General features: G+C 37.2%; 1 protein-coding gene across 3 annotated transcripts in view; it reads right to left on the minus strand.

Moving 5' to 3' along the window:
- Nucleotides 1-26,173, minus strand: part of MAP4K5 (mitogen-activated protein kinase kinase kinase kinase 5) — a 155,333-nt gene that overhangs the window by 117,045 nt on the left and 12,115 nt on the right. For all 3 annotated transcript variants that reach the window (XM_081227155.1, XM_081227153.1, XM_081227154.1), the window contains exon 3: nt 7,277-7,334. In XM_081227155.1, the coding sequence (XP_081083281.1) occupies nt 7,277-7,334 (58 nt within the window). The remainder of the gene's footprint in view (nt 1-7,276; nt 7,335-26,173) is intronic.

Genomic DNA, 26,173 nt, shown 5'->3' on the forward strand with positions numbered 1-26,173 from the left:
ACTAAAACGGTCAGGCATTAAAATCACATCATCAAGCATTTACTGGACTTCTATGTGATTCTTCTGGGGTGGAAGAATTTAAACATTAGTCAACCTTCGTATATGAGTGAACTCTTAACATAAAGGCAGCAACTTTAAAAAGCCAAGCAGTGAGAAATTCCAACCTTTCAAAGAGTCTTAATTTACAGTCCCGACAATTAATCCTTATCTGTTAAATAATAACATCATATAATGGCACACTTTCTTTTTTATAGTTTCTTGAAAAGTCAGAATTATAGGATTTTTAAAATATATTCATTAATTCATTACATGAATCATAATCAAAAGTAGGCCATGCCCTTAAGTAGAATAAGTGAAACTGTGCTATGATGAGCCCAGTGTACTTGCTGAAGGCAGATAAGGGATAAACATCGTTTTTTTTTTTAAACATCTTTATTGGAGTATAACTGCTTTACAATGTTGTGTTAGTTTCTGCTGTATAACAAAGTGAATAAGCTATATGCATACGTATATCCCCTCCCTCTTACATCTCCCACCCACCCTCCTTATCCCACCCCTCTAGGTGGTCGCAAAGCACAGAGCTGATCTCCCTGTGCTATGCAGCTGCTTCTCACTAGTTATCTATTTTACATTTGGTAGTGTATATATGTCAATGTTACTCTCTCACTTCATCCCAGCTTACCCTTCCCCCTCCCCATGTCCTCAAGTCCATTCTCTACATCTGTCTTTATTCCTGTCCTGCCCCTAGGTTCATCAGAACCATTTTTTTTTTTTTAGATTCCATATATATGTGTTAGCATATGGTATCTGTTTTTCTCTTTGTTTCCTCTGCAAAAACAGCCCATTCATTATCTGGACTATAACTGTTCCTTGAACATAACTTGAATATTTATTTGTTCAAGTAACTCAGGAGAAGAGGCAAATGCTTGCATAGTTCTGTTATATTATAGTCTCTTCTATGTGCGTTAATGACATTTTGGAGACCATCCTACACTTACTAGGTGGAACTTAACTAGAAGACTCTAAAAGGGTATTATTATAATGATTTCTATTATCCAGGAAAAAAAAGATACTGTGCCATATCTGAAAGCTTATTTTTAAAGTGTTGCAGTATATGCTACCTCAGTAATATCTCCCTAATGAATCATACACATAATGATCAAAATATTGTATTTGAAATGTAAAACCATTTTAACTACGCAAATTAAGAAACTGGCATAATTATGGTGACATAATTACTCTACATGTCTAACTTTATGAAGCAGCAAATGAACAGATCAAATATTCACTCACCTGGTCAAAAATTACTACACCTCACTCCAATGACATTTTTTGCAGAAATAGAAAAACCCATCCTAAAATGTATATGGAATCTCAGGGGATGTTGAAGAGCCAAAACAATATTGAAAAAGAAGTACAGAACTAATGACACATACTTCCTGATTTCAAAATTTACTACAAAGCTGCTAAAATCAAAATAGTGTGATACAGGTACTCTATAGACATACAGACCAATGGAATAGAAAGCCCAAAAATAAACCTTCGCATATATGGTTCAAATGATTTTTGACAAGAGTGCTAATAAGACCATTCAACAGGGGACTTCCCTGGTGGCACAGTGGTTAAGAATCCTCCTGCCAGTTCAGGGAACATAGGTTCGATCCCTGGTCTGGGAAGATTGATATGCCGCGGAGGAACTAAGCCCATTTGTCAAAACTACTAAGCCTGCACTCTAGAGCCCGCATGCCAAGACTACTGAGGCCTGTGCGCCCTAGAGCCTGTGCTCCACAACAAGAGAAGCCACCATAATGAAAAGCCTGCACACTGCAATGAAGAGTAGCTGCACCTTGCTGCAACTAGAGAAAGCCTGTACATAGCAACAAAGACCCAACGCAGCCAACAAGAATTAACAAACAAACAAACAAAAGACCATTCAACAGAGAAACGACAGTGTTTTCAATAAATGATACTAGGAAAAAATGGCTATCCATAAGCAAAAGAATGACATTGGACCCTTACCTAACACTGTATACAAAAAATTAACTCAAAATGGATCAAAGACCTAAGACTATAAAGCTCTGCGAAGAAAACATGGGCAAAAGCTTCACGTTATCAGATTTGGCAATGATTTCTTGGGTATGACACCAAAGGCACATACTGATCAAGGCACAGGCAACAACAGAAAAACAGGCAACCTGGACTTCTAGAAAATTTATACATTTTGTGCACCTAGAGACACGTCTATCAACACAGTAAAAAGGCAACCCACAGAATGAGAGAAAATATTTGCAAACCATCTTTCTACATAATGACCAAGGGATCAATCCAAGAAGAAAACATAACAATTATAAATATTTATGTACCCAACATAGGAGCACCTCAATACATACGGCAAATGCTAACAGCCATAAAAAGGAGAAATCAATGTTAACACAATAATAGTGGGGGACTTTAACACCAAACTTACACCATTGGACAGATCATCCAGACAGAAAATAAATATGGAAACACAAGCTTTAAATGGCACAAGAGACCAGAGAGACTTAATTGATATTTTTAGGATGTTCTACCCAAAAGCAGAAGAATACACTTTCTTTCAAGTGCACATGGAAGGTTCTCCAGAACAGATCACATTTTGGGTCACAAATCAAACCTTGGAAAATTTAAGAAAACTGAAATTGTATCAAGCATCTTTTCCGACCACAATGCTATGAGATTAGAAATCAATTACAGGAAAAAAACAGTAAAAAACACAAATACATGGACGCTAAACAGTGTGCTGCTAAATAAGCAAGGGATCACTAAAGAAGTCAAAGAGGAAATCAAAAAATACCTAGAAACAAATGACAATGAAAACATGACAATGCAAAACCTATGGGATGCAGCAAAAGCAGTTCTAAGAGGGAAGTTCATAGCAATTCAAGCTCACGTCAAGAAACAAGAAAAATCTCAAATAAACAATCTAACCTTACATTTAAAATAACTAGAAAAAGAAGAACAAAGATAATCCAAAATGAGTAGAAGGAAAGAAATCATAAAGATGAGAGCAGAAATAAATGAAATAGAAACAAAGAAAACAATAGCAAACATCAATAAAACTAAAGGCTAGTTCTTTGAGAAGATAAACAAAATTGATAAACCATTAGCCAGGCTCATCAAGGAAAAAAGGGAGAAGACTTAAATCAATAGAATTAGAAATGAAAAAGGAGAGATTACAACTGACACTGCAGAAGTACAAAAGATCATAAGAGACTACTAGAAGCAACTATATGCCAAAAAAATGGACAACCTGAAAGAAATGGACAAATTATTGGAAAAGTACAACCTTCCAAGACTGAACCAGGAAGAATTAGAAAATATAACCAGACCAATCACAGGTAATGAAATTGAAACTGCAATTAAAAATCTTTCAACAAACAAAAGTCCAGGACCAGATGGCTTCAAGGGGTAATTCTACCAAATGTTTAGAGAAGAGCTAACAGCTATCCTTCTCAAACTCTTCCAAAAATCTGCAGAGGGAGGAACACTCCCAAACTCATTCTACGAGGCAACCATCACCCTGATACCAAAACCAGACAAAGATATCACAAAAAAAGAAAAGTATAGACCAATATCACTGATGAACTTAGATGCAAAAATCCTCAACAAAAATACTAGCAAACAGAATCCAACAACACATTAAAAGGATCATACACCATAATCAAATGGGGTTTATCCCAGGAATGCAAGGATATTTCAATATTCTCAAATCAATCAATGTGATACACCATATTAACAAACTAAAGGATAAAAACCATATGATCATCTCAATAGATGCAGAAAAAGCTTTCGACAAAATTCAACACCCATTTATGATAAAAACTCTCCAGAAAGTGGGCAAAAAGGGAACCTACCTCAACATAATAAAAACCATATACGACAAACATCCTTCTCATGGTGAAAAACTGAAAGCATTTCCTCTAAGATCAGGAACAGGACAAGGATGTCCACTCTCACCACTATTATTCAACATAGTATTGGAAGTCATAGCCACAGCAATTAGACAAGAAAAAGAAATAAAAGGAATATGAATTGGAAAAGAAGAAGTAAAACTGTCACTGTCTGCCGATGACATGATGCTATACATAGAAAATCTTAAAGATGCCACCAGAAAACTACTAGAACTAATCAATGAATTTGGTAAGGTTGCAGGATACAAAATTACTGCACAGAAATCTCTTGCATTCCTATATACTAACAATGAAAGATCAGAAAGAGAAATTAAGGAAACAATCCCATTACCATCACAACAAAAAGAATAAAATACCTAGGAATAAACCTACCTAAGGAGACAAAAGACCTGTACTCATAAAACTATAAAACACTGATGAAAGAAATCAAAGATAAAATATACAGATGGAGAGACATATCATGCCCCTGGACTGGAAGAATCAATATTGTGAAAAGAACTATACTACCCAAGGCAATCTACAGGTTCAATGCAATCCCTATCAAATTACCAATGGCATTTTCCACAGAACTAGAACAAGAAATTTTACAATTTGTATGGAAACACAAAAAGACCCTGAATAGCCAAAGCAATCTTGAAAAAGAAAAACAGAGCTGGAGGAATCAGGCTCCCAGACTTCAGACTACACTACAAAGCTACAGTAATCAAGACAGTATGGTACTGGCACAAAAACACAAATATAGATCAATGGAACAAGATAGAAAACCCAGAGATAAAGCCACACACATATGGTCACCTTATCTTTGACAAAGGTGGCAAGAATGTACAATGGAGAAAACACAGCCTCTTTAATAAGTGGTGCAGGGAAAACTGGACAACTACATGTAAAAGCAGGAAATCAGAATACTTCCTAACACCATACACAAAAAGAAACTCAAAATGGATTAAAGACCTAAATGTAAGGCCAGACACTATCAAACTCTTAGAGGAAAACACAGGCAGAACACTCTATGACATAAATCACAGCAAGATCCTTTTGGATCCACCTCCTAGAGTAAGGGAGATAAAAACAAAAATAAACAAATGGGACCTAATGACACTTAAAAGCTTTTGCACAGCAAAGGAAACCATAAACAAGATGAAAAGACAACCCTCAGAATGAGAGAAAATATTTGCAAATGAAGCAGGTAACAAAAGATTTACCTCCAAAATATACAAGCAGCTCATGCAGCTCAATGTCACAAAAACAAACAACCCAGTCCAAAAATGGGCAGAAGATCTAAATAGACATTTTTCCAAAGAAGATATACAGATTGCCAACAAACACATGAAAGGATGCTCAGCATCACTAATCCTTAGAGAAATGCAAATGAAAACTACAATGAGGTATCACCTCACACCAGTCAGAATGGCCATCATCAAAAAATGTACAAACAATAAATGCTGGAGAGGGTGTGGAGAAAAGGGAACCCTCTTGCTCTGTTGGTGGGAATGTAAATTCATAGAGCCACTATGGAGAACAGTATGGAGGTTCCTTAAAAAAGTAAAAATAGATCTACCATATGACCCAGCAATCCCACTACTGGGCATATACCCTAAGAAAACCATAATTCAAAAAGATACATGTACCACAAAGTTCATTTCAGCACTATTTACAATAGCCAGGATATGGAAGCAATCTAAATGTCCATCAATAGATGACTGGATAAAGATGTGACTCATATATAAAGTGGAATATTACTCAGCCATAAAAACGAACCAAGTTGAGTTATTTGTAGTGAGGTGGATGGACCTAGAATCTGTCATACAGAGTGAAGTAAGTCAGAAAGAGAAAAACAAATACCATATGCTAACGTATATGTATGGAATTGAAAAAAGCGGTACTGATGAACCTAGTGGCAGGGCAGGAATAAAGATGCAGATGTAGAGAACAGACTTGAGGGCACGGGGGGGGGAAGGGAAGCTGGGATGAAGTGAGAGAGTAGCACTGACATATATACACTACCACATGTAAAATGGATGGCTAGCAAGAAGCTGCTGCATAGCACAGGGAGATCAGCTCGGTGCTTTGTGACGACCTAGAGGGATGGGATATGGCGAGTGGGAGGAAGGCTCAAGAGTGAGGGGATATGGGGATATATGTATACATACAGCTGATTCACTTTGTTGTACAGCAGAAACTAACACAACATTGTAAAGCATTTATACTCCAATAAAGATGTGAAAAAAAAATGGGCAAAGGATCTAAATAGATATTTCTGCAAAGCAGATATACAAATGGGCAATATGCACATGAAACGATGCTCAACATCACTAATCATTAGGGAAATGCAAAAAAACCTCTACAATGAGCTACCCCCTCACATCCATTAGGGTAGCTGCTATTAACAAATAAAGCAGAAAAATAACAAGTGTTGTAAAGGATGTGGAGAAACTGGAAGACTTGTGTAGTATGGATGGGAATATAAATTGTATAGCCACTGTGGAAAACAGTATGGTGGTCCTCCAAAAAAATAAAAATGGAAGAATTCTGGCATGGATGGTGGTGATGGTAGCACAGCATTATGAATGTATTTTATACCACTGAACTGTACACTTTAAAATTGTTTGGATGGCAAATTTTATGTTATGTGTACATTACCACAGTAAAAAGAAAAGAAAGAAAGGGGAAAGAAAGAGAAAAAAAAAAGAAATTGGAGAAAAAAGAAAGTTACTACTGCTCTCATTAGAAACTTTTAGTATATCAAAATAAGTAAATAGTTTCAGGTTTTACACAGTTGTTTTATTTTCAAAGCAAGTTACTCAGTATGTTTTAAAATAAACAGTCTTTGGACAGACAGAATTGTAAAAAAATAAGCATTAGGCTAAGACCAGAATTATTAAACCTATCAACCAGCCAGGGAATGGCTGACATATAAAATATAATTATCCTGAATTTCACCAAATATTCCCCCAAATCAATGAATACTTTACTAATCAAATTCTCATAAAAGCTAAAATTGAAGTCCAAATATTTCACTATCATCTTAAAAAAATTAATTTAACATTACTTTAACATGCTTTTTGTTTGTCAATGTGTCTTTCAATTTTTGAATGTGCATATTTCAGACTTTAGCAACAGAACTACTGCATCAAATTCATCTTTAACCAACAACCTCCAGTGGAATTTAATGTAACCATACAGGAGATACCCTTTTTATGACAACATAAGACTCTTTTGGAAGAAGGGAAACAAGGAAAGAAATATGGAAAATGCTTTTAAGTGATATATTTATGAACTGCACAAGAAAAGTGTTCAAAAATTGTCTTGAGAGTTTTAATACATACCAGGCTCCAATTTGATAATTTTTACTGCAGCCAGCTCTCCCGTATGTATATTTCTGGCCTAAAATAAAAATGAAAGTAAAACTTTAAAGAAGTCTATCAACTATATAAAAGTTACTTGGTACTATGTTAATTAGTTGCTTATCAATCAGGCTTTTAACAAAACTGAAAAACAAAACCTTTATTTCCAGTGAAATGAGTATATTCATTTTCCCAATAAAGAAAATATAGAAAAAATACACACACACACACAAAATTCTCTTTAATCCCACCACTAAAAAACGACTGTTTAAAATTTTGGTGTCCTTCCTCCAAGTCTTTTCTTATACTTACTTTTCTTAATTAAAAAAAATACTCATGGTTTTTATATATTTTATAAATATAGTCCTAGGTCATTAAAGGAAAATAAAATACCAAATCACGTGTATCTTACTACCCAGAGGAAAAAAGTTAACGCTTAGTGTATGTATTTCCTTTTTTGCCCTGCGTATGTGTGCTCAAGTGTGTACGTGTTATAGAAGATGTGCCATCACAGTCTTCGACAACATGATGTGCAATGCTGCCTAATTTTCCACTGATGGTATATATACTTTATTTAACTTATCTGCTATTAATGGACACTTAGGATTTTAATATAATTTTGGAATTATAAATAGAGGAATATATATATATATATCATAGCTTTATATCTATCCACAGCCTTATTTCCTTCAAATAAATTCCTAGAAACTACTTACCACTTAAGAAAATATCATGGATAGACTTAGTATAATTAATGCTTCAATGATTATCACTGCAAATATTTTAGCACATATCAAAGTTTATCAGTAAGGCAACCTATAAACATAATTGTTAAGTTAAAAAGTGTGGATTTAAAATGGACATATTGCCATATTGCTCTGAAAAAAATTATGGGGATTCATACTCTCACCAACCTTAGATGTTAAATCTACATCTGCCAAGTTCTATTATAGGTGCAGATTTTTATTTTATTTTTTTTAATTATGTGCTTTCTCAGTGCTCTACATAATTTTAAATGTCTATATAATAGTTCATATAATCATTCTCCCTTACTGTTAGATATTAAGGATGTTATACATAGTCTTTTCATTATTTAAGACTTCCTTTCAAATGGATTCTAAGGTATGCAATTACTAGGTCACGGGTATAAATATGAACATTTAAGGCCATCAACACATACTGCCAAAATAGTCTAAAAGCACTGTGCCATAATACTGTCAACGCTAATATGAGTGCTTGTTTTCATTACACCCAGTGTGGCACACTCTATGTGGAAATGCTATTTAATAATCTACATTTTTCATTTTAGTATATTAGATTTGAATATGAATTTTCACACTTGGCATAAATAAGGAGCATATGATAAAACAGAAAAGAATGACAAAGAATGTAGGGAAGAGAGCCTCAGAAGGGATATTTTTAGAAATGACATATAGAGGGTGAGAAAAATAATAGAATGGGGGAGAGGGATGCAGAGGGAAAGTCACAAACAGAAAGGGAGAAGAAAAAAGGATTTTTTCTACAGCAGCAGTCTCAAATATTTTGTGATGAGAAGTTCGTATTTTCCTCATCTATTGCGGTAAATAGGGTAAGGAGTCGTCTCTGGAAGAGAAAAGAAACATCTTAACCCCCCCGCCATCCATGGTTACCCTTCCCCCAACTGCAAACGCATTTAGAGAAATGGGAAAAGGTCAGCCAGAAGCCTCACACCATCCCTACCCTCTCCTCTTCCTTGCCTGTGACAAAAGAATCGCCTCAGGTCTTTTCCCCATTCCTAAGATCTTTCAGCATTTTATATCCATACAGTGGAGTATTATTCAGTAATAAAAAGAAATGAGCCATCAAGCCATGAAAAGATGTGGAAGAACCGTAAATGCATACTGCTGAGTGAAAGAAACCGGTCTGAAAAAGCTACATACTATATGAGTCCAACTATATGACATTCTGGGAAAGGCAAAACCATAGAAAGAGTGAAAACAACAATGGTTGCCAGGGATCTGGGTGAAGAGTGATGAACAGGTGAAATACAGGGAATTTTTAGGATGGTGAAACTATTCTTGTATGAAACTGTAATGGATACACGTCATTAGGTATGTGTCAAAATCCATAAAACTGTACAACACAAATACGTAAACTATGAACTATAATAATATATCAATACTGGTTCAATAATTGTGATAAATATACCAAACTTAATGCAAGATGTTAATAAAAGAGGAAACTGCATAGGTGGGTGGGTGAGGTGTGGATGAATGTAACTCTATGTATCCGCTCAACTAATCTGTAAATATAAAACTAAACTAAAATTAAATCTATTAATTATTTTTAAAAGAATACACATAAAATTAAATTTTATGTATATTGATACTTTCAGACATATTGAGTCAATTTTTATGATTAGAATCAACACAAATATGTTGAATTTCAATTTAACAGAACCAAAATGACGCAAGAACCAAGGACACCTTTTTTTAGAGATTCTGAGGGACTCGGGAAGGAACAGATCACTGGAAGATTTGAACAATCACAGAACCACATAAAATAAATATGGTATTTTAAAATTCAGCTACACCATGCATAAGCCAAAATATACTATATGTCGTTACAGAAATTAAAATAAAAGAATATAAGCTATAACTCCCACTGACAGGGTAAACACTTAAGTGTCAGTCTCCATTTTGAAGACATTATTTCTGTTCTCTCCAAATGAAGAACCGATGGGCAAATGTTCATACTCTGTAATTTTCCAGCTGGATTTTTAAAACAGAAAGCAGTACCAGGCTCTTTTATAATGAAAGGCAAAGAGGCTTTCAGAAAAAAAATCTAAACAGAGACTTTACAGATTCAATTTACTAAAGAGATCTTTCAGAAATTTAACTATACAATTTCATACTATAATCCAGTGGAGTCATACGCAATACTAGTTTTTGAAACCCAACATTTCCTTTCAACAAATTAAGTGTGATATTCTCAAGTATTTTTGTTTTTAACTTTAACACACAAGAATTTAAAGATCCTGCACTGTGTTTATAAAAGGAACTAACAGAAATACCACAGCACCTCTACAAAAAGATCTAAATATATTTCTGATTCCTATTTATTTTAGTAGGTTATTGCTATACACTAATATTTAGACTTAAGGGTATACTGAACACCTAGAAGTCCAATAAAATATTTTACTATAGTTTATCTCTTATTTAATTCCTTATTAATCAGGAATTAAAATTATTAGGTAGAAAAAGATAAACTAATAATTAATGGGATCAATGTCACTATAAAATCCATAAAAGAGCCTTTCCACTTAAATTAAGTTTTATTCTCATTGCCAAGGTGTTTCCCTTATCTCTTAATATTTCCAAGTCAATTTAGTGCTGGAGACGTATTTTTACTCAAACTCTCCTGTCTGGATTTTTTTTTTTTTTCCATTTTTTTTTAAGTTTATTTATTTATTTTTTTAATTAGTTTCTGCTTTATAACAAAGTGAATCAGTCATACATATACATCTGTTCCCACATCCCTTCCCTCATACATCTCCCTCCCTCCCACCCTCCCCATCCCACCCCTCCAGGCGGTCACAAAGCACCGAGCTGATCTCCCTGTGCTCTGCGGCTGCTTCCCACTATCTATCTACCTTACGTTTGGTAGTGTATACACGTCCATGCCTCTCTTTCGCCTTGTCACAGCCCACCCTTCCCCCTCCCCATATCCTCAAGTCCATTCTCAAGTAGGTCTGCGTCTTCATTCCCGTTTTGCCCCTAGGTTCTTCATGACATTTTTTTTTTAAATTCCGTATATATGTGTTAGCATACGGTATTTGTCTTTCTCTTTCTGACTAACTTCACTCTGTATGACAGACTCTAGGTCTATCCACCTCATTACAAATAGCTCAGTTTCGTTTCTTTTTATGGCTGAGTAATATTCCATTGTATATATGTGCCACATCTTCTTTATCCATTCATCCGATGATGGACACTTAGGTTGTTTCCAGCTCCGGGCTATTGTGAATAGAGCTGCAATGAACATTTTGGTACATGTCTCTTTTTGAATTATGGTTTTCTCAGGGTATATGCCCAGTAGTGGGATTGCTGGGTCATATGGTAGTTCTATTTGTAGTTTTTTAAGGAACCTCCATACCGTTCTCCATAGTGGCTGTACCAATTCACATTCCCACCAGCAGTGCAAGAGTGTTCCCTTTTCTCCACACCCTCTCCAGCATTTATTGTTTCTAGATTCCTTGATGATGGCCATTCTGACTGGTGTGAGATGATATCTCATTGTAGTTTTGATTTGCATTTCTCTAATGATTAATGATGTTGAGCATTCTTTCATGTGTTTGTTGGCAGTCTGTATATCTTCTTTGGAGAAATGCCTATTTAAGTCTTCTGCCCATTTTTGGATTGGGTTGTCTGTTTTTTTGCTATTGAGCTGCATGAGCTGTTTATAAATTTTGGAGATTAATCCTTTGTCAGTTGCTTCATTTGCAAATATTTTCTCCCATTCTGAGGGTTGTCTTTTGGTCTTCTTTATGGTTTCCTTTGCTGTGCAAAAGCTTTGAAGTTTCATTAGGTCCCATTTGTTTATCTTTGTTTTTATTTCCATTTCTCTAGGAGGTGGGTCCAAAAGGATCTTGCTGTGATTTATGTCATAGAGTGTTCTACCTATGTTTTCCTCTAAGAGTTTGATAGTTTCTGGCCTTACATTTAAGTCTTTAATCCATTTTGAGCTTATTTTTGTGTATGGTGCTAGGGAATGATCTAATCTCAAACTTTTACATGTCCCTGTCCAGTTTTCCCAGCACCACTTATTGAAGAGGCTGTCCTTTCTCCACTGTACATTCCTGCCTCCTTTATCAAAGATAAGTTGGCCATATGTGCGTGGGTTTATCTCTGGGCTTTCTATCCTGATCCACTGATCTATCTTTCTGTTTTTATGCCAGTACCAGACTGTCTTAATTACTGTAGCTTTGTAGTATAGTCTGAAGTCAGGGAGCCTGATTCCTCCAGCTCCGTTTTTCGTTCTCAAGATTGCTTTAGCTATTCGGGGCCTTTTGTTTTTCCAAACAAATTTTGAAATTTTTTGTTCTAGTTCTGTGAAAAATGCCATTGGTAGTTTGATAGGGATTGCATTGAATCTGTAGATTGCTTTCGGTAGTAGAGTCATTTTCACAATATTGATTCTTCCAATCCAGGAGCATGGTATATCTCTCCATCTATTTGTATCATCTTTAATTTCTTTCATCAGTGTCTTACAGTTTTCTGCATACAGGTCTTTTGTCTCCTTAGGTAGGTTTATTCCTAGATATTTTATTCTTTTTGTTGCGATGGTAAATGGGAGTGTTTTCTTGATTTCATTTTCAGATTTTTCATCATTAGTGTACAGGAATGCCAGAGATTTCTGTACATTAATTTTATATCCTGCTACTTTACCAAATTCATTGATTAGCTCTAGTAGTTTTTCGGTAGCATCTTTAGGATTCTCTATGTATAGTATCATGTCATCTGCAAACAGTGACAGCTTTACTTCTTCTTTTCCAATTTGGATTCCTTTTATTTCCTTTTCTTCTCTGATTGCTGTGGCTAAAACTTCCAAAACTATGTTGAATAAGAGTGTTGAGAGTGGGCAGCCTTGTCTTGTTCCTGATCTTAGTGGAAATGGTTTCAGTTTTTCACCATTGAGGACAATGTTGGCTGTGGGTTTGTCATATATGGCCTTTATTATGTTGAGGAAAGATCCCTCTATACCTACTTTCTGCAGGGTTTTTATCATAAATGGGTGTTGAATTTTGTCGAAAGCTTTCTCTGCATCTATTGAGATGATCATATGGTTTTTCTCCTTCAACTTGTTAATATGGTGTATTACATTGATTGATTTGCGTATATTGAAGAATCCTTGCATTCCTGGGATAAACCCCACTTGATCATGGTGTATGATCCTTTTAATGTGCTGTTGGATTCTGTTTGCTAGTATTTTGTTGAGGATTTTTGCATCTATGTTCATCAGTGATATTGGCCTGTAGTTTTCTTTCTTTGTGACATCCTTGCCTGGTTTTGATGTCGGCCTCGTAGAATGAGTTTGGGAGTGTTCCTCCCTCTGCTATATTTTGGAAGAGTTTGAGAAGGATAGGTGTTAGCTCTTCTCTAAATGTTTGATAGAATTCACCTGTGAAGCCATCTGGTCCTGGGCTTTTGTTTGATGGAAGATTTTTAATCACAGTTTCAATTTCAGTGCTTGTGATTGGTCTATTCATATTTTCTATTTCTTCCTGAGTCAGTCTTGGCAGGTTGTGCATTTCTAAGAATGTGTCCATTTCTTCCAGGTTGTCCATTTTATTGGAATAGAGTTGCTTACAGTAATCTCTCATAATCTTTTGTATTTCTGCAGTGTCAGTTGTTACTTCTCCTTTTTCATTTCTAATTCTATTGATTTGAGTCTTCTCCCTTTTTTTCTTGATGAGTCTGGCTAATGGTTTGTCAATTTTGTTTATCTTCTCAAAGAACCAGCTTTTAGTTTGGTTGATCTTTGCTATCGTTTCCTTCATTTCTTTTTTATTTATTTCTGATCTGATCTTTATGATTTCTTTCCTTCTGCTAGCTTTGGGGTATTTTTGTTCTTCTTTCTCTAATTGCTTTAGGTGCAGGGTCAGGTTGTTTACTCGAAATGCTTCCTGTTTCTTAAGGTGGGATTGTATTGCTATAAACTTCCCTCTTAGAACTGCTTTTGCTGCGTCCCATAGGTTTTGGGTCGTCGTGTCTCCATTGTCATTTGTTTCTAGGTATTTTTTAATTTCCTCTTTGATTTCTTCAGTGATCACTTCGTTATTGAGTAGTGTATTGTTTAGCCTCCATGTGTTTGTATTTTTTACACATCTTTTCCTGTAATTGATGTCTAGTCTCATAGCATTGTGGTCGGAGAAGATACTTGATACAATTTCAATTTTCTTAAAATTACCGAGGCTTGATTTGTGACCCAAGATATGATCTATCCTGGAGAATGTTCCATGAGCACTTGAGAAAAATGTGTATTCTGTTGTTTTTGGATGGAATGTCCTATAAATATCAACTAAGTCCATCTCGTTTAATGTATCATTTAAAGCTTGTGTTTCCTTATTTATTTTCATTTTGGATGATCTGTCCATTGGTGAAAGTGGGGTGTTAAAGTCCCCTACTATGATTGTGTTACTGTCGATTTCCCCTTTTATGGCTGTTAGTATTTGCCTTATGTATTGAGGTGCTCCTATGTTGGGTGCATAAATATTTACAATTGTTATATCTTCTTCTTGGATCGATCCCTTTATCGTTATGTAGTGTCCTTCCTTGTCTCTTCTAATAGTCTTTATTTTAAAGTCTATTTTGTCTGATATAAGAATTGCTACTCCAGCTTTCTTTTGATTTCCATTTGCATGGAATATCTTTTTCCATCCCTTTACTTTCAATCTGTATGTGTCTCTAGGTCTGAAGTGGGTCTCTTGTAGACAGCATATATATGGGTCTTGTTTTTGTATCCATTCAGCCACTCTGTGTCTTTTGGTGGGAGCATTTAGTCCATTTACATTTAAGGTAATTATTGATATGTATGTTCCTATTCCCATTTCCTTAATTGCTTTGGGTTCGTTATTGTAGGTATATTCCTTCTGTTGTGTTTCTTGCCTAGAGAAGTTCCTTTAGCATTTGTTGTAAAGCTGGTTTGGTGGTGCTGAACTCTCTCAGCTTTTGCTTGTCTGTAAACGTTTTAATTTCTCCATCAAATCTGAATGAGATCCTTGCTGGGTAGAGTAATCTAGGTTGCAGGTTTCTCTCCTTCATCACTTTAATTATGTCCTGCCACTCCCTTCTGGCTTGTAGGGTTTCTGCTGAGAGATCAGCTGTTAACCTTATGGGGATTCCCTTGTGTGTTATTTGTTGTTTTTGCCTTGCTGCTTTTAATATGATTTCTTTGTGTTTAATTTTTGACAGTTTGATTAATATGTGTCTTGGTGTATTTCTTCTTGGATTTATTCTGTATGGGACTCTCTGTGCCTCCTGGACTTGATTAACTATTTCCTTTCCCAAATTAGGGAAGTTTTCAACTATAATCTCTTCAAATATTTTCTCAGTCCCTTTCTTTTTCTCTTCTTCTTCTGGAACCCCTATAATTCGAATGTTGGTGCGTTTAATGTTGTCCCAGAGATCTCTGAGACTCTCCTCTGTTCTTTTCATTCTTTTTTCTTTATTTTGCTCTGCATCAGTTATTTCCACTATTTTATCTTCCACCTCACTTATCCGTTCTTCTGCCTCAGTTATTCTGCTATTGATCCCATCTAGAGTATTTTTCATTTCATTTATTGTGTTTTTAATCGATGCTTGATTCATCTTTAGTTCTTCTAGGTCCTTGTTAACTGTTTCTTGCATGTTGTCTATTCTATTTCCAAGATTATGGATCATGGAAATAGAATCTTGGATCAGCTTTACTATCATTATTCTGAATTCTTTTTCAGGTAGACTGCCTATTACCTCTTCATTTGTTAGGTCTGGTAGGTGTTTATCTTGCTCCTTCACCTGCTGTGTGTTTTTCTGCCTTCTCATTTTGCTTATGTTACTGTGTTTGGGGTCTCCTTTTTGCCGGCTGCAGATTCGTAGTTCCCGTTGTTTTTGGTGTCTGACCCCAGTGGCTAAGGTTGTTTCAGTAGGTTGTGTAGGCTTCCTGGTGGGGGGGACTAATTCCTGTGCTCTGGTGGTTGAGGCTCGATCTTGTCTTTCTGGTGGACAGGTCCACGTCTGGTGGTGTGTTTTGGGGTGCCTATGGCCTTATTATGTTTTTAGGTAGCCTCTCTGCTAATGGGTGGGGTTGTGTTCCTGCCTTGCTAGTTGCTTGGCATAGGGTGACCTGCACTGTAGCTTGCTGGTCGTTGACTGAAGCTGGGTGCTGGTGTTGGGATGGAGATCTCTGGGAGATTTTTGCTGCTTGATATTATGTGGAGCTGGGAGGTCTCTTGTGGACCCGTGTCCTGAAGTTGGCTCTCCCACTTCAGAGGCACAGCACTGGCTCCTGGCTGCAGCACCAAGAGCCTTTCATCCACCCGGCTCAGAGTAACGGGGAGAAAAAGTAGAAAGAAAGAATTAGTAGAAGAAAGAAAGAGAGAGGGAAAGAAAGGAAGAAGGGAAGAAAGGAAGGAAGGAAGGAAGGAAGAAAGAAAGGAGGGAGGGAGGGAGGAAGGATGGAAAGAAAGAAGGAAAGAAAGGAGGGAGGGAGGGAGGAAGGAAAGGAAGAAAGACAGGAGGGAGGGAGGAAGGAAAGAAAAAGAAAGTGGAAAGAAGAAGGGTGGGAGGGAGGAAAGAAAAAGAAAGAAGGAAAGGAGGAGCGGAGGGAGGGAGGGAGGAAGGGAGAGTAGGAAAAAAAGAAAGAGCAGGTAAAGTAAAATAGAATAAAGTATGAAATATAGTAGCGTTATTAAAATTAGAAAGTAATTATTGAAAAAAAAAAAAAAAAAAACGGACCGATAGAACCCTGAGACATATGGTGGAAGCAAAGCTATACAGAGAGAATCTTACACAGAAGATTACACATACACATTCACAAAAAGAGAGCAGGGGGAAAAATCAAAAATCTTGCTCTCCAAGTCCACCTCCTCAATTTGGGATAATTCGTTGTAAAAAGAGGAAAAGGGCGAGAAGTCTGAAATCTTGCTCTCTAAGTCCACCTCCTTAATTTGGAATAATTCGTTGTAAAAAGAGGAAAAGGGGGGAAAGTCTTAAATCTTGTCCTCAAAGTCCACTTCCTCAATTTGGGATGATTCGCTGTCCATTCATGCACTCCACAGACGCAGGGCACATCAAATGGACCGTGGAGCTTTAATCCGCTGCCTCCGAGGCTGCACAGAGAGATTTCCCTGCCTCTGCTCTCACAGCTCCCGGGTCTCAGCCTTGGACCTGGCCCCGCCTCTGCGCGTAGGTCGCCGGAGGGCGTCCGTTCTTCGCTCAGACAGGACGGGTTTAAAGGAGCCGCTGATTCGGGGGCTCTGGCTCACTCAGGCAGAGCGGAGGGAGGGGCGCGCAGTGTGGGGCGGGCCTGCGGCGGCAAAGGCCGGCGTGACGTTGCAGCAGCCCGTGGCGCTCCGTGCGCTTTCCCGGGAAAGCCGTCCCCGGGTCTCGGGGACCCCGGCAGTGGCGGGGTGCACAGGCCCCCCGGAAGGCGGGGCGGACAGTGACCCGCGCTCGCACACAGGCCCCGCGGCGGCGGCGGCAGCGGCGGTGGCGGCGGCGGGCCGCGGCGGGCGGCGGTGGCGGCGGCGGCGGCGGGCCGTGGATTTTTAATTCATAGTAAAAAGTTAAATTTCCACTTGCACCAAGAAAAAAAAATTAAAGATGTTTATCTTCTTAACTTATCCATTTCTATTTCAACAATATCATGCAGCTGCCAGTTTTATAAGCCATGAACTTTCCAACATGCTGTAAAATTTTTAATGTGACTAAAAAATAATTAAAGGAAATGTCTTGAGTTATCAACAAAGAATAGAAAGATATGATTTAAGGCACAGTACCTCTCAGTAGTGAGGAAGCTGGAACATAATTTCTTTTAACAGGGGTAAAAAATGTAACTGGCAAGTATTGACAGTCATCTAAAAGTTACAGCAACCAAGATGGTCACCATGAAGATAAATGAGATCAGCTCTTGTATTCCACTTCACTGTTCTTCACGTTAGGCCCCTCATCCTACCCCCAGGTAACTTCCTTCCAGCATTTCTTAGGGTCACAAAACTTTTCCATGAAGCCAACTGGGGGCATCAATTTCAAATATACGCCCTTCCTCCAAAAATATTCTTTAATACAACAATAGAGAATCCAGATATCTCTATATTTAACAAGCTATCTCTTGTGGCTAGTGACTACTTCTCAGAGTCAAAATTATGTATCCCAGACTTAAGAATATGAACTACGATACAAAAGTAGTAACACAGCATCTGTAAAGTTTGAAGAAAGCCAAGTTGCTGGTTTGCCCAAAAAGAAGTAAGCAGTCAATTATGTCATAGGTTGTAAAACCTCTATAGCTGATTCTTTATAGAACATTGTTTTTGACAGGTTCATTCAATCAACAAATATTACTGAACACTGAATACCAAATATTATTATTTAACAAATATGTGCCAGGCACTGATATTGATACTGGGGATATAATGAAACAAAACAGTGCTGTCTTTAGGAAGCTTTTTATCAGTTGGTGAGACAGAGAAGTGAATAGTAAATACAACAAAGTGTGACAAATCTCTCAAAGGTGATACAAGACAACACAGGAGGGTTCTGAGCCAAGTCAAAGCTGGTTGGAGAAAGTTTCCAGGAAAAAGTAAATCTAAACATGGATATTATGAGAGGCTTTCTTGGGAAGAGTGGGGTGGGGTAAGGGATTATAACAGAATTCCAGGCAAAGGTGTAAAGACAGGAGAAAACATGGTCATTTCAAAGTAGTAGAATTATCTTGTATTAAGGGAAACATAAGAGTGTAAAGAGACGATGGTGAGAGACAACATTCCTTTGAAGCTCAGGAAAGACTGTTATCACCCACTCTACCCTATTGTAGCCATCATCTACTAACTTCTTGGTCACCTCTTCTTGCTCACTCAGGACTTTATGGTTCCTGGCTCACAGTCTTCCTCTCCACCCCTTTTCTTGGTACCATTCTTAGAGACTTCAACATCCAGATCTACTCTCTGACTTTTCAATCCTTAGCCTCCCATCTGAATCTTGACTTCAAACATCGTAATTCCTGATCATGACTTCCTACCCTTTCAGCTCACTTACTCTCGTAAGTGATCCATTCCAGTGATCTTTCCACCTCATCAATCCAGTGCATTCCCATATGACTACCAATTACATCTCTCAATTCCTCACATCTTCCCTTAACTGTCAGGGTTCCATGGTGCACCACTCTATTTATAATCACTCCCTTACAAACAACCTTAACTTCCTTCTCCTCTTATCCTCTGTCATACTAGCCTAGCAAAATCCTAATCTGATTAAACTTGATTATCCACTAATTCCATACTGATATTGAATAGCTAAATGATACTGGGTAAAAAATGTATAAAATCAGACTAACTGGTGTTATTTTCAAATCATAACACAAACCTCAAACTACAAACTACAACTTCTCCATTAGGTTTGATTTTCTACTCTTCAAAAAGAATATTTTATACCTCTTTCTTAAAGCCTTCAATAATGCCTAAGCCTTTGTTTACTCACTCTTCTGTTACCTATCCTAACACAGAATTTCACCTTTTCTTTACCTATCATTGTCCTATGTAGTCCTATGGCTTTAACAACCATCTCCAGGATAAATCTCTCCTCACCCAGCTCCAGACTCCTAAGTCCATGGAAACCTGACAGGCATGTCAACCCTAACATGCCTAACACATAACACTCAGTTTTCTCTGCTCCACAAACCCATTCATCTTCACATCTTCCCAATCTAAATAAAATTTACTGCAGCCAGCCAGTTGCTCAAGTACAAAACGCAAGGTCATTCTTCATTTCTTTCCTTCACATTCTTCACATCTGATATCTCAGCAAATAGTGATGGCTTAAAAATATAAAGTAAATCCATTAACTTTCCTCTATCTTCTCTGCTATGCTCTAGTCCAGCTTGTCTCCATTAGGAATTAGCAAACTAATATGAATGCAAAGGAATAGCAAGTCTAGGATAACCCCTAGTTTCTAGACTGTACAAGTGAATACACACTGTGATTCCATTCACTAAGATGACAGACACAGGAAGATGGACACATTTTATGGGTGGAGGGGAAGGACAGTGAAGGAACATAGATAAGGAGCTCAGGTTTGAACATATTTAAAATTTAGATTCCTATGGAAAACTAACTGGAGATATGGTGATATCTGGTAAGCCACTTAATAGCTCCTGAAGCTTAAGAGCTAACACGGACTGGAGACAGATTGGGCATCATCAATATTATTGAATCCAGGCCAGTAGATGACATAACCTAAGAAGAGTATGTAGAGTTAGAAGAAAAGAGATTCAAGAGCAGAATCCTAGAATATTACCCACATTTAAGGGATAGGGAAAAAAACTCTCCACAACAGATCAAGACCATAAAACAAATTTCAATAAACTTAAGAAGAATGTAATCATAGCAAGCATCTTTTCCAACCACAATGATATGAGGCTAGAAATCAACTACAAGAAAAAAAAAACTGCAAAAAATACAAACACATGGAGGCTAAACAATATGCTACTAACCAACGAATGGGTCACTGAAGAAACCAAAGAGGAAATCAAAAAATACCTGGAGACAAATGAAAATGGTAACACAACCATCTAAAATCTATGGGATGCAGCAAAAGCAGTTCTAAAAGGAGTTTATAGAAATACAAGTCTACCTCAGGAAACAAGAAAAATCTCAAATAAACATCTAACCATACACCTAAAGGAACTAGAAAAAGAAGAACAAACAAAACCAAAAGTCAGTAGAAGAAAATAATAAAAATGAGAGCAGAAACAAACGAAATAGAAATTTTTTTTAAATGAGAAAGATCAATGAAACTAAGAGCTGGGGCTTCCCTGGTGGCGCAGTGGTTGAGAGTCCACTTGCCGATGCAGGGGACACAGGTTCCTGCCCCAGTCTGGGAAGAGCCCACATGCCGCAGAGCAGCTGGGCCCGTGAGCCATGGCCACTGAGCCTGCGTGTCTGGAGCTTGTGCTCCGCAACAGGAGAGGCCACAACAGTGAGAGGCCCACGTATCGCAAAAAAAACTAAGAGCTGGTTCTTTGAAAAGATGAAGAAAATTGATAAATCTTTAGCCAGACTCATCAAGAAAAAAAGAAAGAAGACCTCAATAAAATCAGAAATGAGGGCCTCCCTGGTGGCGCAGTGGTTGAGAGTCCGCCTGCCGATGCAGGGGATACGGGTTCGTGCCCCGGTCTGGGAGGATCCCATATGCCGCGGAGCGGCTGGGCCCGTGAGCCATGGCCGCTGAGCCTGCGCATCCGGAGCCTGTGCCCCGCAACGGGAGAGGCCACAACAGTGAGAGGCCCACGTACCGCAAAAAAAAAAAAAAAAAAAAAAAAAAAAATCAGAAATGAAAGAGAACTTACAGCTGACATAACATATATCAAAGGATCATAAGAGAATATTACAAACAATTATATGCCAATAAAATGGACAACCCAGAAGAAATGTGCAAATTCCTAGAAACATACAAACTCTCAGGACTGAATCAGGAAGAAAGAGAAAATATGAACAGATCAATTACCAGTAATGAAATTAAATCAGTAAAAATATTTTTTTTCCAACAAACAAAATTCCAGGACATCTTGAAAAGTAATTCTACCAAACATTTAAAGAAGAGTTAACACTTATCCTTCTCAAATTACTCCAAAAAATGGAAGAAGGAATACTTCCAAACTGATTCTACGAGGTCAGCATCACCCTGATACCAAAACCAAAGACACTACAAAAAAGAAAATTAAAGAACAATATCACTGAACATAGATGCAAAAATCCTCAACAAAATATAAGCAAATTGAATTTAACAATACATTAAAAGGATTATACATTATGATCATGTGATATTTATCCCAGGGATGTAAGGATGGTTCAAAAGCTGCAAATCAATCAATGTGATACACCACATTAACAAACTGAAGAATAAAAATCATCATCATCTTGAGAGATGCAGAAAAAGCTTCTGACAAAGTTCAACATTCATTTATGATAAAGACTCTCAACAAAGTGGGTATAAAGGGAACATACCTCAACACAATAAAAACCATATATGAGGGCCTCCCTGGTGGCGCAGTGGTTGAGAGTCCGCCTGCCGATGCAGGGGATACGGGTTCGTGCCCCGGTCTGGGAGGATCCCATATGCCGCGGAGCGGCTGGGCCCGTGAGCCATGGCCTCTGGGCCTGCGCGTCCGGAGCCTGTGCTCCGCAACGGGAGAGGCCACAACAGTGAGAGGCCCGCATACCGCAAAAAGAAAAAAAAAAAAAAAAAAAAAAAAACCATATATGAGAAATCTACAGTCAACATCATACTTAACAGTGGAAAGCTGCAAGCATTTCCTGTAAAATTAAGAACAAAACAAGGATGTCCACTCTCACCACTTATATTCAACATAGTTTTGGAAGTCCTAACCACAGCAATTAGGGAAGAAAAATAAATAAAAGGAATCCAAACTGGAATAAGTAAAACTGTCAGTGTCTGTAGATGACGTTATATTATATATAGAGAAAATCTTTAAGATGCCACAAAAAACTATTAAAACTAATAAATGAATTCAGTAAAACTGCAAGATAAAAATTAATATATTATTGTAGCTTTATAGTATAGTTTGAAATCAGGGAGCATGATACCTTTAGTTTTGTTTTTCTTTTTCAAGATTGTTTTGAAACCTATTGTGTCTCTATACACTGGTAATTAACTATCAGAAAGAGAAATTAAGAAAACAATCCCATTTACAACTGCATCAAAAAGAATAAAATACACAGGAATAAATCTAACCAAGGTGGTAAAAGACCTGTACTAGGAAAACTGTAAGACACTGATGAAAGAAACTGCAGACAACATGAATAAAGGGAAAGATATGTCATGTTCATGAATTAGATTAATATTATTAAAATGACCATACTACCGGTGGCAATCTACAGATTCAATGCAATCCCTGTCAAAATACCAATGGCGTTTTTCACAGAACTAGAACAAAAAATTCTGAAATTTATATGGAAACACAAAACATTCCAGATAACCAAAACAATCTTGAAAAAGTAGAACAAAGCTAGAGGTACCACACTCCCTGATTTATTTATACTATAAAGCTACAGTAATCAAAATGGCATGGTACTGGCACATAGGTCAATGGAACAGAATAGTGAGCCCAGAAATACCCACACTTATATGGTCAATTAATCTATGGCAAAGGAGGCAAGAATATATAATGGGGAAAAGGCAGCCTCTTCAAGATATGGTGCTTGGAAAACTGGAGAGCTACATGCAAAAGAATCAAACTAGACTACTTTCTCACACCATATACATATATCTTAAACTCAAAAAATGGATTAAAGACTTAAATGTAAGACCTGAAACCATAAAACTGAGGAAAACATAGGCAGTACACTATTTGACATTGGTCTTAGCAATATTTTTTTGAATATGTCTCCTCAAGTAAGGGAAAAACGAAAATAAAAAAACTGAACTACATCCAACTAAGAAGCTTTTGCACAGCAAAGGAAACTACCAACAAACAAAAATGCTGCCTACTGAATGGGAGAAGATATGTGCAAACATAATATCCCATAAGGGGTTAATATTCAAAATACATAAACAGCTCATAGAACTCAACATCAAAGAAAAAAAAACCACCAGATTAAAAAATGGGCAGAGGACTTGAACAGACACTTTTCAAAAGAAGACATACAGACAGCCAACATACATATGAAAAAATGCTCAATACCACTAATCGGAGAAATGTTAATCAAAACCACAACGTCACAGCTATCAGAATGGCTATCACCAAAAAGACAACAAATAAAAAGTGTTGGGGCTTCCCTGGTGGCGCAGTGGTTGAGAGTCCGCCTGCGGATGCAGGGGACACGGGTTCGTGCCCCGGTCTGGGAAGATCCCACATGCCGCGGAGCGGCTGGGCCCGTGAGCCGTGGCCGCTGAGCCTGCGCATCCAGAGCCTGTGCTCCGCAACGGGAGAGGCCACAACAGTGAGAGGCCCGTGTACCGCAAAAAAAAAAAAAAAAAAAAAAGTGTTGGCAAGGATGTGGAGAAAAGCGAACCCTTATGCACTGTTGGTGGGATGTAAATTGGTGCAGCCACTATGGAAAACATTATGAAGGCTCCTCAAAAATTCAAAAATAGAACTGCCATATGATCCAGCAATATCACTTCTGGGCATGTATGTGAAGAAAACAAAAATACAGATTCAAAAAGATACATGTGTGCCACTATTCACTGCAGATTTATTTACCATAGCCAAGATATGACAGCAACCCAAGTGGAGATACACACACACACACAGGAATATTACTTAGCCATAAAAAATGAAACCTTGCCATTTGTGACAATGTGGATAACCTCGTGGGTATTATGCTGAGTGAAATAAGTCAGATAAACACTGTATGATTTCACTTATATGTGGAATCTAAAGAACAAAATTAACAAAACAAAACAGAAACAGATCAAAGAACAAACTGGTGGTTGCCAGAGGGGAGGGGGATGAAGGATGAGTAAAACAAGTGAGGGAGGTTAAGAGGTACAAACTTCCAGTCACAAAATAAGTAAGTCACAGTGATGTAACATACAGCATAGGGAACAGAGTCAATAACAGTGTGTAATAAATTTGTATAGTGACAGATGGTAACTAGACTCACTGCTGTCATCATTTTGTAATGTATAAAAATATCAAATCACTCTGTTGTAATCTGAAACTAATATAATACTGTAAGTCAACTATACCTCAATAAAAATTTAAAAAATAGGTAGGTAGGTAGGTAGATAAGAAGGAAAGAAGGAAGGAAGGAAGGAAGGGAGGGAGGAAGGAAGGGAGGAGGAAGGAAGGAAGGAAACAGACAAAACTAAAACTACAACTACTCTAGAGATACTGTTCTATTAGAATCTCAGTTTGGAGGAAATTTTGGAAATTATCTAATTCAATCTTTTTTCTAAAAAAGCAATTTTCTTCTACTTAGTTTATGGAGGTCATTTGATCAATCTCATACATTCATTTTGTAGGATAAATTTAGTTGTATAAAGACTTTTTATGATAAGCAAAATCTACTTTCCTATGATTTCTCCTCAATGGTCCCAGTTTTGGTCTGTGAGATAAAGGTGATTGAGTCTATTCCTCCTATGACAAATTTCAGATATCTAAATTCATTGATTTATTCAGTAAGTATGTATTGCCATTCCTATGGCAGTTAGGGGACCTAGATCTAATTTTAACTCTGCTCAGACAGAAACATAAAAGCTCCCTTCTATCTATGGATGAAACATGCTAACTTCTTCAACATGCTACATACAGATTCCAGACCCTTACCACCACTCTGATTACTATGTGTTTTGACTATGTGCTCAAAGTCTGATGTCCAACTGATAGTAGTTGAAATATTAGATTCATTACAAAAGTCATGTTATAAGTGACTTTTCATTTTTTCTTCAAATTTCTATAAAGTTATGATATTTTTAAAATTTTAAAATAAATGTTGAAAGTGTTATATTCAAAACACAGTGCAGTACTTTATCCTGTGGTAAGAGTAAAGTGCTTCATTTTACTTCTATTAGAAATCTTTTTGAGAAAAAGGGAGGTGATAAACACATATTATATACTATATAAATTATGTAAATTTCAAGGAAACCACTTCCAATAATATTATCAAATTTATGTCAACAAAATATAGTAAGGGGGGAGCCACACAGCATATCCTCCACATGAAAATTTAATATAAATATTAGTCATTCATTATTTTTTCATTTACTCAGCATCCCTTATGCATCGGGTACTTTAGGTATGAGGGTAGTACTGGTAGGATGACAGCAAAGAATTAAAGATTTATCTGCCTTGTTTGAGTTTCAATGGGACAGATTTTAGATCCAAACAGGAAAGTTTTCTATAGCACTTAAAAAGGAACCAACTGCTTCTAGTATATCATTATTTAAATAAGTTAAATGACCCTTTGTCAAGGATAGGGTAGGGGACATATGTACTGTGTAAGAGGTCCCTGCCAGCTCCCAAATTCCTTAATTTTTGTGAAGCAAGTTATTTCCAAGCTGCCATCCAGATCTAGACAGGTGCTCCCTCTCCCACAGAAGGAGGCTGTACTGCAGGGTTTGCCCCACTACCAGGCAGACATATTCAGAGTCTAAGGCCTGCCTGTTAGGGTGACCCCAAATC

The sequence above is a fragment of the Mesoplodon bidens genome (genome assembly GCF_964165515.1).
Source record: "Mesoplodon bidens genome assembly, chromosome: 3".
Taxonomy (NCBI): Eukaryota; Metazoa; Chordata; class Mammalia; order Artiodactyla; family Ziphiidae; genus Mesoplodon; species Mesoplodon bidens.